This window comes from Ascaphus truei, chromosome 12 (assembly GCF_040206685.1).
Source record: "Ascaphus truei isolate aAscTru1 chromosome 12, aAscTru1.hap1, whole genome shotgun sequence".
NCBI classification, from domain to species: domain Eukaryota; kingdom Metazoa; phylum Chordata; class Amphibia; order Anura; family Ascaphidae; genus Ascaphus; species Ascaphus truei.
In genome coordinates, this window is record NC_134494.1 from 32,016,677 (window position 1) to 32,032,033 (window position 15,357).

The 15,357-nt window shown below is 41.3% G+C and overlaps 1 protein-coding gene across 1 annotated transcript in view; it reads right to left on the reverse strand.

Moving 5' to 3' along the window:
• Positions 1 to 15,357, reverse strand: part of ALX4 (ALX homeobox 4) — a 72,814-nt gene that overhangs the window by 22,068 nt on the left and 35,389 nt on the right. The window contains exon 2 of the mRNA XM_075567248.1: positions 9,442 to 9,731. Coding sequence (XP_075423363.1) covers positions 9,442 to 9,731 — 290 coding nt within the window. The remainder of the gene's footprint in view (positions 1 to 9,441; positions 9,732 to 15,357) is intronic.

The following is a 15,357-nucleotide window of genomic DNA, read 5'->3' on the forward strand; positions in this document are numbered from 1 at the left end:
CATGGTCAGTGCTTCTATGTAACTATGTAACATGGTCAGCGCTTCTATGTAACTATGTAACATGGTCAGCGTTTCAATGTAACTATTTAACATGGTCAGTGCTTCTATGTAACTATGTAACACGGTCAGTGCTTCTATGTAACTATGTAACATGGTCAGTGTTTCTATGTAACTATGTAACACGGTCAGCGTTTCAATGTAACTATGTAACATGGTCAGTGCTTCTATGTAACTATGTAACACGGTCAGTGTTTCTATGTAACTATGTAACACGGTCAGTGCTTCTATGTAACTATGTAACACGGTCAGTGCTTCTATGTAACTATGTAACACGGTCACTGCTTCTATGTAACTATGTAACAAGGTCAGCGCTTCTATGTAACTATGTAACACGGTCAGTGCTTCTATGTAACTATGTAACATGGTCAGTACTTCTATGTAACTATGTAACATGGTCAGTGTTTCTATGTAACTATGTAACATGGTCAGTGCTTCTATGTAACTATGTAACATGGTCAGTGCTTCTATGTAACTATGTAACATGGTCAGTGCTTCTATGTAACTATGTAACATGGTCAGTGCTTCTATGTAACTATGTAACATGGTCAGTGCTTCTATGTAACTATGTAACATGGTCAGTGCTTCTATGTAACTATGTAACATGGTCAGTGCTTCTATGTAACTATGTAACATGGTCAGCGCTTCTATGTAACTATGTAACATGGTCAGTGCTTCTATGTAACTATGTAACATGGTCAGTGTTTCTATGTAACTATGTAACATGGTCAGTGTTTCTATGTAACTATGTAACATGGTCAGTGCTTCTATGTAACTATGTAACATGGTCAGTGCTTCTATGTAACTATGTAACACGGTCAGTGCTTCTATGTAACTATGTAACATGGTCAGTGTTTCTATGTAACTATGTAACATGGTCAGTGTTTCTATGTAACTATGTAACATGGTCAGTGCTTCTATGTAACTATGTAACATGGTCAGTGCTTCTATGTAACTACGTAACATGGCCAGTGCTTCCATGTAACTATGTAACATGGTCAGTGCTTCAATGTAACTATGTAACATGGTCAGTGCTTCTATGTAACTATGTAACATGGTCAGTGCTTCTATGTAACTATGTAACATGGTCAGTGCTTCTATGTAACTATGTAACATGGTCAGTGCTTCTATGTAACTATGTAACATGGTCAGTGTTTCTATGTAACTATGTAACATGGTCAGCGCTTCTATGTAGCTATGTAACATGGTCAGCGCTTCTATGTAACTATGTAACATGGTCAGCGCTTCTATGTAACTATGTAACATGGTCAGTGCTTCTATGTAACTATGTAACATGGTCAGCGCTTCTATGTAACTATGTAACACGGTCAGCGTTTCAATGTAACTATGTAACACGGTCAGTGCTTCTATGTAACTATGTAACACGGTCAGTGCTTCTATGTAACTATGTAACACGGTTAGTGCTTCTATGTAACTATGTAACACGGTCAGTGCTTCTATGTAACTATGTAACATGGTCACTGCTTCTATGTAACTATGTAACATGATCAGCGCTTCTATGTAACTATGTAACATGGTCAGTGCTTCTATGTAACTATGTAACATGGTCAGTGCTTCTATGTAACTATGTAACATGGTCAGTGCTTCTCTGTAACTATGTAACATGGTCAGTGCTTCTATGTAACTATGTAACATGGTCAGTGCTTCTATGTAACTATGTAACATGGTCAGTGTTTCTATGTAACTATGTAACATGGTCAGTGCTTCTATGTAACTATGTAACATGGTCAGTGCTTCTATGTAACTATGTAACATGGTCAGTGCTTCTATGTAACTATGTAACATGGTCAGTGCTTCTATGTAACTATGTAACATGGTCAGTGCTTATATGTAACTATGTAACATGGTCAGTGTTTCTATGTAACTATGTAACATGGTCAGTGCTTCTATGTAACTATGTAACATTGTCAGTGCTTCTAAGTAACTACGTAACATGGCCAGTGCTTCCATGTAACTACGTAACATGGTCAGTGCTTCTATGTAACTATGTAACATGGTTAGTGCTTCTATGTAACTATGTAACATGGTCAGTGCTTCTATGTAACTATGTAACATGGTCAGTGTTTCTATGTAACTATGTAACATGGTCAGTGCTTCTATGTAACTATGTAACATGGTCAGTGCTTCTATGTAACTATGTAACATGGTCAGTGCTTCTATGTAACTATGTAACATGGTCAGTGCTTCTATGTAACTATGTAACATGGTCAGTGCTTCTATGTAACTATGTAACATGGTCAGCTTTTCTATGTAACTATGTAACATGGTCAGTGCTTCTATGTAACTATGTACCATGGTCAGTGCTTCTATGTAACTATGTAACATGGTCAGTGCTTCTATGTAACTATGTAACATGGTCAGTGCTTCTATGTAACTATGTAACATGGTCAGTGCTTCTATGTAACTATGTAACATGGTCAGTGCTTCTATGTAACTACGTAACATGGTCAATGCTTCTATGTAACTATGTAACATGTCAGTGCTTCTATGTAACTATGTAACATTGTCAGTGTTTCTATGTAACTATGTAACATGGTCAGCGTTTCTATGTAACTATGTAACATGGTCAGCGCTTCTATGTAACTATGTAACATTGTCAGTGTTTCTATGTAACATGGTCAGCGTTTCTATGTAACTATGTAACTATGTAACATTGTCACTGTTTCTATGTAACTATGTAACATGGTCAGTGTTTCTATGTAACTATGTAACATGGTCAGTGTTTCTATGTAACTATGTAACATGGTCAGTGTTTCTATGTAACTATGTAACATGGTCAGTGTTTCTATGTAACTATGTAACATGGTCAGTGTTTCTATGTAACTATGTAACATGGTCAGTGTTTCTATGTAACTATGTAACATGGTCAGTGCTTCTATGTAACTATGTAACACGGTCAGTGCTTCTATGTAACTATGTAACATGGTCAGTGCTTCTATGTAACTATGTAACATGGTCAGTGCTTCTATGTAACTATGTAACATGGTCAGTGCTTCTATGTAACTATGTAACATGGTCAGTGCTTCTATGTAACTATGTAACATGGTCAGTGTTTCTATGTAACTATGTAGCATGGTCAGTGCTTCTATGTAACTATGTAACATGATCAGCGCTTCTATGTAACATGGTCAGGGCTTCTATGTAACTATGTAACATGGTCAGTGCTTCTATGTAGCTATGTAACATGGTCAGCGCTTCTATGTAACTATGTAACATGGTCAGTGCTTCTATGTAACTATGTAACATGGTCAGTGCTTCTATGTAACTATGTAACATGGTCACTGCTTCTATGTAACTATGTAACATGGTCAGTGTTTCTATGTAACTATGTAACATGGTCAGTGCTTCTATGTAGCTATGTAACATGGTCAGTGCTTCTATGTAACTATGTAACATGGTCAGTGTTCCTATCTAACTATGTAACATGGTCAGTGCTTCTATGTAGCTATGTAACATGGTCAGCGCTTCTATGTAACTATGTAACATGGTCAGTGCTTCTATGTAACTATGTAACATGGTCAGCGCTTCTATGTAACTATGTAACATGGTCAGCGTTTCAATGTAACTATGTAACATGGTCAGTGCTTCTATGTAACTATGTAACACGGTCAGTGCTTCTATGTAACTATGTAACACGGTCAGTGCTTCTATGTAACTATGTAACACGGTTAGTGCTTCTATGTAACTATGTAACATGGTCACTGCTTCTATGTAACTATGTAACATGGTCAGCGCTTCTATGTAACTATGTAACATGGTCAGTGCTTCTATGTAACTATGTAACATGGTCAGTGTTTCTATGTAACTATGTAACATGGTCAGTGCTTCTATGTAACTATGTAACATGGTCAGTGCTTCTATGTAACTATGTAACATGGTCAGTGCTTCTATGTAACTATGTAACATGGTCAGTGCTTCTATGTAACTATGTAACATGGTCAGTGCTTCTATGTAACTATGTAACATGGTCAGTGCTTCTATGTAACTATGTAACATGGTCAGTGCTTCTATGTAACTACGTAACATGGCCAGTGCTTCCATGTAACTATGTAACATGGCCAGTGCTTCCATGTAACTATGTAACATGGTCAGTGCTTCAATGTAACTATGTAACATGGTCAGTGCTTCTATGTAACTATGTAACATGGTCAGTGCTTCTATGTAACTATGTAACATGGTCAGTGCTTCTATGTAACTATGTAACATGGTCAGTGCTTCTATGTAACTATGTAACATGGTCAGTGCTTCTATGTAACTATGTAACATGGTCAGTGCTTCTATGTAACTATGTAACATGGTCAGTGCTTCTATGTAACTATGTAACATGGTCAGTGCTTCTATGTAACTACGTAACATGGCCAGTGCTTCCATGTAACTATGTAACATGGCCAGTGCTTCCATGTAACTATGTAACATGGTCAGTGCTTCAATGTAACTATGTAACATGGTCAGTGCTTCTATGTAACTATGTAACATGGTCAGTGCTTCTATGTAACTATGTAACATGGTCAGTGCTTCTATGTAACTATGTAACATGGTCAGTGCTTCTATGTAACTATGTAACATGGTCAGTGCTTCTATGTAACTATGTAACATGGTCAGTGTTTCTAGGTAACTATGTAACATGGTCAGCGCTTCTATGTAACTATGTAACACGGTCAGTGCTTCTATGTAACTATGTAACACGGTCAGTGCTTCTATGTAACTATGTAACACGGTCAGTGCTTCTATGTAACTATGTAACACGGTCAGTGCTTCTATGTAACTATGTAACATGGTCACTGCTTCTATGTAACTATGTAACATGATCAGCGCTTCTATGTAACTATGTAACATGGTCAGTGCTTCTATGTAACTATGTAACATGGTCAGTGCTTCTATGTAACTATGTAACATGGTCAGTGCTTCTCTGTAACTATGTAACATGGTCAGTGCTTCTATGTAACTATGTAACATGGTCAGTGTTTCTATCTAACTATGTAACAACGTCAGTGCTTCTATGTAACTATGTAACATGGTCAGTGCTTCTATGTAACTATGTAACATGGTCAGTGCTTTTTTGTAACTATGTAACATGGTCAGTGCTTCTGTGTAACTATGTAACATGGTCAGTGCTTCTATGTAACTATGTAATATGGTCAGTGCTTCTATGTAACTATGTAACATGGTCAGTGCTTCTATGTAACTATGTAACATTGTCAGTGTTTCTATGTAACTATGTAACATGGTCAGTGCTTCTATGTAACTATGTAACATGGTCAGTGCTTTTTTGTAACTATGTAACATGGTCAGTGCTTCTGTGTAACTATGTAACATGGTCAGTGCTTCTATGTAACTATGTAATATGGTCAGTGCTTCTATGTAACTATGTAACATGGTCAGTGCTTCTATGTAACTATGTAACATTGTCAGTGTTTCTATGTAACTATGTAACATGGTCAGCGTTTCTATGTAACTATGTAACATGGTCAGCGCTTCAATGTAACTATGTAACATTGTCAGTGTTTCTATGTAACATGGTCAGCGTTTCTATGTAACTATGTAACATTGTCACTGTTTCTATGTAACTATGTAACATGGTCAGTGTTTCTATGTAACTATGTAACATGGTCAGTGTTTCTATGTAACTATGTAACATGGTCAGTGCTTCTATGTAACTATGTAACACGGTCAGTGCTTCTATGTAACTATGTAACATGGTCAGTGCTTCTATGTAACTATGTAACACGGTCAGTGCTTCTATGTAACTATGTAACATGGTCAGTGCTTCTATGTAACTATGTAACATGGTCACTGCTTCTATGTAACTATGTAACATGGTCAGCGCTTCTATGTAACTATGTAACATGGTCAGTGCTTCTATGTAACTATGTAACATGGTCAGTGTTTCTATGTAACTATGTAACATGGTCAGTGCTTCTATGTAACTATGTAACATGGTCAGTGCTTCTATGTAACTATGTAACATGGTCAGTGCTTCTATGTAACTATGTAACATGGTCAGTGCTTCTATGTAACTATGTAACATGGTCAGTGCTTCTATGTAACTATGTAACATGGTCAGTGCTTCTATGTAACTATGTAACATGGTCAGTGCTTCTATGTAACTACGTAACATGGCCAGTGCTTCCATGTAACTATGTAACATGGTCAGTGCTTCAATGTAACTATGTAACATGGTCAGTGCTTCTATGTAACTATGTAACATGGTCAGTGCTTCTATGTAACTATGTAACATGGTCAGTGCTTCTATGTAACTATGTAACATGGTCAGTGCTTCTATGTAACTATGTAACATGGTCAGTGCTTCTATGTAACTATGTAACATGGTCAGTGTTTCTAGGTAACTATGTAACATGGTCAGCGCTTCTATGTAACTATGTAACACGGTCAGTGCTTCTATGTAACTATGTAACACGGTCAGTGCTTCTATGTAACTATGTAACACGGTCAGTGCTTCTATGTAACTATGTAACATGGTCAGTGCTTCTATGTAACTATGTAACATGGTCACTGCTTCTATGTAACTATGTAACATGATCAGCGCTTCTATGTAACTATGTAACATGGTCAGTGCTTCTATGTAACTATGTAACATGGTCAGTGCTTCTATGTAACTATGTAACATGGTCAGTGCTTCTCTGTAACTATGTAACATGGTCAGTGCTTCTATGTAACTACGTAACATGGCCAGTGCTTCCATGTAACTATGTAACATGGTCAGTGCTTGAATGTAACTATGTAACATGGTCAGTGCTTCTATGTAACTATGTAACATGGTCAGTGCTTCTATGTAACTATGTAACATGGTCAGTGCTTCTATGTAACTATGTAACATGGTCAGTGCTTCTATGTAACTATGTAACATGGTCAGTGCTTCTATGTAACTATGTAACATGGTCAGTGTTTCTAGGTAACTATGTAACATGGTCAGCGCTTCTATGTAACTATGTAACACGGTCAGTGCTTCTATGTAACTATGTAACACGGTCAGTGCTTCTATGTAACTATGTAACACGGTCAGTGCTTCTATGTAACTATGTAACACGGTCAGTGCTTCTATGTAACTATGTAACATGGTCACTGCTTCTATGTAACTATGTAACATGATCAGCGCTTCTATGTAACTATGTAACATGGTCAGTGCTTCTATGTAACTATGTAACATGGTCAGTGCTTCTATGTAACTATGTAACATGGTCAGTGCTTCTCTGTAACTATGTAACATGGTCAGTGCTTCTATGTAACTATGTAACATGGTCAGTGTTTCTATCTAACTATGTAACAACGTCAGTGCTTCTATGTAACTATGTAACATGGTCAGTGCTTCTATGTAACTATGTAACATGGTCAGTGCTTCTATGTAACTATGTAATATGGTCAGTGCTTCTATGTAACTATGTAACATGGTCAGTGCTTCTATGTAACTATGTAACATTGTCAGTGTTTCTATGTAACTATGTAACATGGTCAGCGTTTCTATGTAACTATGTAACATGGTCAGCGCTTCAATGTAACTATGTAACATTGTCAGTGTTTCTATGTAACATGGTCAGCGTTTCTATGTAACTATGTAACATTGTCACTGTTTCTATGTAACTATGTAACATGGTCAGTGTTTCTATGTAACTATGTAACATGGTCAGTGTTTCTATGTAACTATGTAACATGGTCAGTGCTTCTATGTAACTATGTAACACGGTCAGTGCTTCTATGTAACTATGTAACATGGTCAGTGCTTCTATGTAACTATGTAACACGGTCAGTGCTTCTATGTAACTATGTAACATGGTCAGTGCTTCTATGTAACTATGTAACATGGTCAGTGCTTCTATGTAACTATGTAACATGGTCAGTGTTTCTATGTAACTATATAGCATGGTCAGTGCTTCTATGTAACTATGTAACATGGTCAGCGCTTCTATGTAACTATGTAACATGGTCAGTGCTACACTCCTCTTATTAATACTCTCCATTTAATGATGCAGGCTGAAAATACATCTATTGAAGTCACTTTAATGGAAAAAACTCTTATTCTTGATGCATCAAACTCGTTAGAGGTTATTCATCAAAGTGTGATAGTGACAAATGTGCATCACCGCACGAAAACTCCCATTGACTTGAATAACACGTTAAGGAATAACCCACTTTGGCCCAGATTCACTAAACAGAGCTTAGCTTTAAAGGTGCCATCCCACAAAGTGACATTACACAGAAAGAAGCATCTAGAAGAAATCAAACCCCTCCCAAGTCTCACGTTAACAGATAGATTAAAAATACTTGTAGGTGTCAGATCAGATTCGGCTAAAAAAAATATATGCAAATCTCCCAGATGAGACTCCGCAAATTTGTCACTGGAATTAGTCCACGTTGGTTGTTGGAGGGATCGCCCCTTTAACATACATTAAGGCTTAGTAATTTGAACGGGAGTTTAGGTGTGCCAAAGCGTAGCACTCTTTAGCGAGCCTGGGCCTTTGTGTCCTGATTCTGGTGCTCATTGAAGAAGTTTCCTTAAATGTACCTGGCGCTGCTTTTACTGTGTACTGGATGGGGAATAGCGTCACAAACCCACAGACTGCAGAGGAGCTGGAATATCTCATGACTCATAACTGAGCAGTGAAACACGAACTGGTGTTTAAACTTCACTCAGCCTGGGGGTACGACAATGTTTTGGTCTACAAGAGTCTATTGTGAGAATAAATATAATAGATAAATATATATAAATATATAAATATAATAGATATCGCCGTTCATGATATTTGTCCTGCATGTTAATGATTTCTGGTTGACATAATTAACTTTTAGAACCCAAATTGGCAATAACACGCGGTCTGGATATTTTTCAATTTAGAAATAGGTCTCCGAGATTTGTACTAAGTAAAAAAACAGCGGGGTTTGTTTATCAAAGCTGCAAAGAAAAGATGATAAATAGACTCAAAATCCTGCTCCAATGTGGTGGCATAAGCCAGGGGGCTCAACTCCAGTCCTCCAGCGCCCCCCCCCCCCAAAAGGTCAGGTTTTCAGGATATCCGAGCTTCAACACAGGTGGCTCAATCAGAGGCTCAGTCAAAAACAGCGCCTCTGATTGAGTCACCTGTGCTGAAGCAGGGACTGATTGAACCACCTGTGCTGAAACAGTGACTGATTGAGCCACCCATGCTGAGTGGAGACTGATTTAGCCAACTGTGCTGAAGCAGGGACTGATTGAGCCACCTGTGCTGAGCGTGGACTGATTGAGCCAACAGTACTGAAGCAGGGACTGATTTGACCACCTGTACTGAAGCTGGGATATCCTAAAAACCCAACCTGTTGGGGAGGGCTTGAGGATGGGAGTTGAGTGCCCCTGGCATAAGGTCTCATTACCTGCACTCTGGCCTCAGTTAGGTCAGTCCTCATGGCTAGCTGCTCCCGAGCGTAGACATCAGGGTAGTGTGTCTTCTGGAAGACTTTCTCCAGTTCCTCCAGCTGGTAACTGGTGAACGTGGTCCTGTTCCTCCTCTTCTTTCCTTTGTTACTCTCAGTCTCGCCCTTTTCCATGGGCAGCTCCCCATTCCCCCTGTCCTGGGACGCCTTCCCCGCAGACTCCTTGCTGGTGAGGTAGCTCCCGTCCATTCCAGGGGAGTCGCTGTTGGGTATCAGGGAGCTCTCCTTGGCTGCAAAACAAATATATTTACAATTACATAGGGATCTTTCATATACGTGCAACCATGGGGCTGATACTGACTACTGGAGCGGGGACATGTTTCTCTGACGAGTAAATCACACATTAAATAACTTATGGTGGGTAAAAAAGTGACAAAAACCCTCCCCCGTGCAGTGTACAGCAAATACAGTGTATCACCTGTGGGCAAAATGCTGTCCGTGTGTAGGGTTACTGGCTCTGCACTTCTTTAATCCAGACTGCGCTGAAAAGCTGTGTAAAACGGCTGGCATAAGTTTATAGGGGATCCATGTTAAAATGGACAAGAAGCAAAAGGTGACACTGAGTGCTCATTTGCATGTCATTTCCCAGAATCCCTGGCTGCAGTAGAAGCACTGTGTGCTAAGAGATAATGGGGAAAGGCCTGTCTGAGACGTGTGAATGTGCTCACATGTGATTTTTGTGTAACCCTCCCTGCCCGGCTTCTATGGAGATGACATCGGGGTGTATAATGTCACTACCATGAGTTACCGTGACTCAGGGTGCTGGATTCAGGCGGCTGGGCAATGAGGTAGCAAGGTTGTAGAATAATGGGCGCCAGCAACGTTTGTCATACAACAGTCATTTATTCGTGTCCCCGTGGACAGGGACCCCTCACACACGCTAATAACGTGGTACTGTATTTTATAACACACATACAGTTCTTCCATCAGTGCCCACTCAACACTCAAATGAAGGTATTGTAACTTAGTTGCTCTGAGTAAGTGTGGGGCCCGGCCCTCTTGTTGCTTCGGAACCATCATCGGATTACTCTGGGCCCCCCACGGGAATCCTGGGGGATCTATTCCTACTTGATACTTTTTGCCTGTTTGGGAACTGTCACTTCCATACAGGCTGATGAGGAATATTAGCGCCAATCCGCGGTTACAGCTGATCCGCCGGCACCCTCTTTCCTGAGGCCCTCTATGACATGCCGTATTCCTTTTCATTACTGATTCAGGACACCATTCCTTCTTTCGGGGATCCTAACTTTACGGGTGCTGTCTCTATCTACAACATAAACAGGGGGGGGGGGGTCTGGTCTATACTATTACTTTAGAAAAATTACTGATCTCCACTCCCCGAGGCTCCTCTCCTCTTGTCCTCCTGGAACTTAAACGTCTAGTCCTCCTTAAATACCCCTGCGTGACGTCTGGATTCCCATAGCAACCAAGGGAGGGGCCGAGCATACAACAGCCATGTTAATAACCCCTTAGAAGGGGGGTTAGAGTTGTATTTGCTGTGCACCGATAAGATTACTACGCCGTTTCAAAGGGAGACACAAAGTGGACCATACTCAGAATCTCTGCTGCAGAACGGGGGATAAAAAATGTATCAAAGAACAAAATAACACAATCACACTGGTATCATCAGGAGCTTTTGTAGACAAATGCATCCAAAACATGCAGTGGGGCACAACATACAAGTCCTTGTAATTCCTGCCACGTCGTGACACTCAGTTTAACCCCTCTGCTGCCATAGGGACACACAGAGATTTCAGGCGCAGGTCCACATCATTAGTACGCACTTAGCCCCATTCTTGTGAGTGGAGTAAAGGAGGCGTGCTAAAGCTGAGCACCCTTTTGTGGGTTTGGACCCTAGTGTAAATGTGTTAATGGGTTCTGGCAATTCAGAGAACCAGGTGTTTCATTCCTGAATTGAGGGCATACATGGGGAGAATGGCCCTATAGGAACAAAAATAAGGTTGTAAAAGTCCGGGTTCCCGACTCCCAGCTTTGATCCCCTGGCTCCCTCACTCTGAGTTGTTTTTCTCCTTTAGGATGAACACACTGAGCATTTTGCTTTCAGCCCTGTCAGAAGATTCTCTTCCAACTCCCCCACGGCTGGATGTGCAGGGGCCAGAGTTCACCCAAACCAAATGCTCCTACAGCTCGAGGATTTAGAATCAAGAGTTCAACACTCAACTTTGTGTGACCTCGGAAAGTCATTTCATCTTCCTGCGCCTACAGTGGCACATTAGATTGTCAGCTCCTCTGGTGGTATTGATTCATTGCAGACACAAAGAGCTGCACTAAAGGAAAATGCATAAGTCGGAGAAGCTGAAGAGGATTTATTTAATCCCTTTAGTGCTGACGGGGGGGGGGAGGGGGGGCCCCACGTTGCACAGTTATCTTCCTTATCTTTCAGTGGCTGATACCTTTGTTCAAGCTGAAGCCCCACTACAGATGGAAGTGAATTGATGGCAATGATTGGGTTAAATTATTGTATTTTTATTCTCCTTTGTATTTGTGCCAACATATTCCACAGCGCTGTACAACGTTGATAAAAATAGGACGTGTGTGAAGACAAACTGAGACAATAGGAAAGAAGTCCCTGTTCCACGGAGCTTACAATCTAGACATCTTAGTGACAAAATCTTTCAAACAAATGGGACATGTATATATATATATATTATGTGTGAAAGTATGATTATTTTTACAGCGATGTGTTTGACGGATTAATAAAATGTGCTATTGCCTCATTACACATATCCGTGCCATTGTACGCATATCCGTGTCATTGTACGCATATCCATGCCATTGTACGCATATCCGTGCCATTGTACGCATATCCGTGCCATTGTACGTATATCCGTGCCATTGTGCGCATATCCGTGCCATTGTACCCATATCCGTGCCATTGTACGCATATCCGTGCCATTGTGCGCATATCCGTGCCATTGTACCCATATCCATGCCATTGTACGCATATTCGTGCCATTGTACCCATATCCGTGCCATTGTACGCATATCCGTGCCATTGTACGCATATCCGTGCCATTGTACGCATATCCGTGCCATTGTTCGCATATTCGTGCCATTGTACCCATATCCGTGCCATTGTGCGCATATCCGTGCCATTGTACGCATATCCGTGGCATTGTACCCATATCCATGCCATTGTACGCATATTCGTGCCATTGTACCCATATCTGTGCCATTGTACGCATATCCGTGCCATTGTACGCATATCCGTGCCATTGTACGCATATCCATGCCATTGTACGCATATCCGTGCCATTGTACGCATATCCGTGCCATTGTATGCATATTCATGCCATTGTACCCATATCCGTGCCATTGTACTCATATCCATGCCATTGTGCACATATCTGTGCCATTGTACGCATATCCGTGCCATTGTGTGCATATTCGTGCCATTGTACGCAGATTCGTGCCATTTTACGCATATCCACGCCATTGTGCACATATCCGTGTCATTGTGCGCATATCCATGCTATTGTATGCATATCCGTGCCATTGTGCGCATATCCGTGCCATTGCACGCATATCCGTGCCATTGTACGCATATCCGTGTCATTGTACGCATATTTGTGCCATTGTACGCATATCCGTGCCATTGTAAGCATATCTGTGCCATTGTACCCATATCCTTGCCATTGTACGCATATCTGTGCCATTGTACCCATATCCTTGCCATTGTACGCATATCCGTGCCATTTTACCCATATCCTTGCCATTGTACGCATATCCGTGCCATTGTACGCATATCCGTGCCATTGTACACATATCCATGCCATTGTACTGTCTCAGAGGAGGATGTGTCGCTGTTGATCGCCTCTTCTCCCTCTACCAATTGCTCTCTTGACCCCATTCCCTCCCATCTCCTAAAACCTCTTGCTCCTACTATAATCACTACGCTCACACACATTTTTAACTCCTCCCTCTGCTCTGGAACATTTCCATCCTCCTTCAAACATGCAACAGTTATACCATTACTCAAAAACAGCAAGCTTGACCCTACCTATCTTTCTAACTATCGACCTGTCTCCCTCCTGCCTTTTGCCTCTAAACTCCTTGAACGTCTTGTATTCTCTCGCTTGCTCCATTTTCTCAACACCTATTCACTCCTAGACCCTCTACAATCTGGCTTCCGCACTGCTCACTCCACGGAAACAGCCCTCACTAAAATAACTGACGACCTCCATGCTGCCAAAGACAGAGGTCATTACAATCTGCTCATATTACTCGACCTCTCTGCAGCATTTGACACTGTGGACCACCCTCTTCTCCTCCACAATTTCCATACTCTTGGTATTCGGAACAAAGCTCTATCCTGGATCTCATCCTTCCTCTCCCATCGTACTTTCAGTGTCTCTTCTGCTAACACCTCCTCCTCCTCTTTCGATCTCTCTGTGGGGGTACCCCAGGGCTCTGTCCTGGGACCTCTTCTCTTTTCTCTGTACACACTTTGTAGGTGACCTAATAACATCTTTTGGGTTTAAATATCACCTCAATGCTGACGACACACAAATTTACTTTTCAACACCGACCTTACACCTGTTGTACAAACCAAAGTTTCTGAATGTCTCTCTGCTATATCATCCTGGACGGCCCTCCGCCGCCTTAAACTCAACATGGCTAAAACAGAGCTCCTCATACTTCCTCCCAAACCTGGCCCTACTACCTCCTTCCACATTACTGTTGGAACTACGATCATTCACCCAGTAGCCCAAGCACGCTGCCTAGGGGTCACACTCGACTCCTCTCTCACATTCGCCCCTCACATTCAAAACACATCTAAAACCTGTCGCTTTTTCCTCCACAATATAACAAAGATATGCCCTTTCCTCTGTAGCTTGACTGCTAAAACTTTGACTCAGGCCCTCATTCTCTCCCGTCTTGATTACTGTAACCTCCTGCTGTCCGGCCTTCCTGCCTCTCACCTGTCTCCTCTATAATCTATCCTAAACGCTGCTGCCAGAATCACTCTACTCTTTCCTAGATCTGTCTCAGCATCTCCCCTCATGAAATCCCTCTCCTGGCTTCCGATCAAATCCCGCATCTCACACTCCATTCTTCTCCTCACTTTTAAAGCTTTACACTCTTCTGCCCCTCCTTACATCTCAGCCCTAATTTCTCGTTATGCACCATCCAGACTCTTGCGTTCTTCTCAAGGATGTCTTCTTTCTACCCCCTTTGTATCTAAAGCCCTCTCCCGCCTTAAACCTTTTTCACTGACTGACCCACACCTCTGGAATGCCCTTCCCCTCAGTATCCGACTAGCACCCTCTCTATCCACCTTTAAGACCCACCTTAAGACACACTTGCTTAAAGAAGCATATGAATAGCACTGGATATTCTGAACACATGATACATAAAGCTTGGCCCCCTGCAGACGCACTTACCAGAACTCCCTCCTACTGTCTCTGTACGTTCTCCCTACCTACCAATTAGACTGTAAGCTCCTCGGGGCAGGGATTCCTCTTCCTTAATGTCACTTTTATGTCTAAAGCACTTATTCCCATGATCTGTTATTTATATTATCTGTTATTTATTTGATTACCACATGCATTACTACTGTGAAGTGCTATGTACATTAATGGCGCTATATAAATAAAGACATACAATACAATACAATATCCGTGCCATTGTGCGCATATCCGTGCCATTGTACGCATATCCGTGCCATTGTATGCATATCTGTGCCATTGTATGCATATCGGTGCCATTGTACGCATATCTGTGCCATTGTACGCATATCGGTGCCATTGTGCGCATATTTGTGCCATTGTACGCATATCCGTGCCATTGTATGCATATCTGTGCCTTTGTATGCATATCGGTGCCATTGTACGC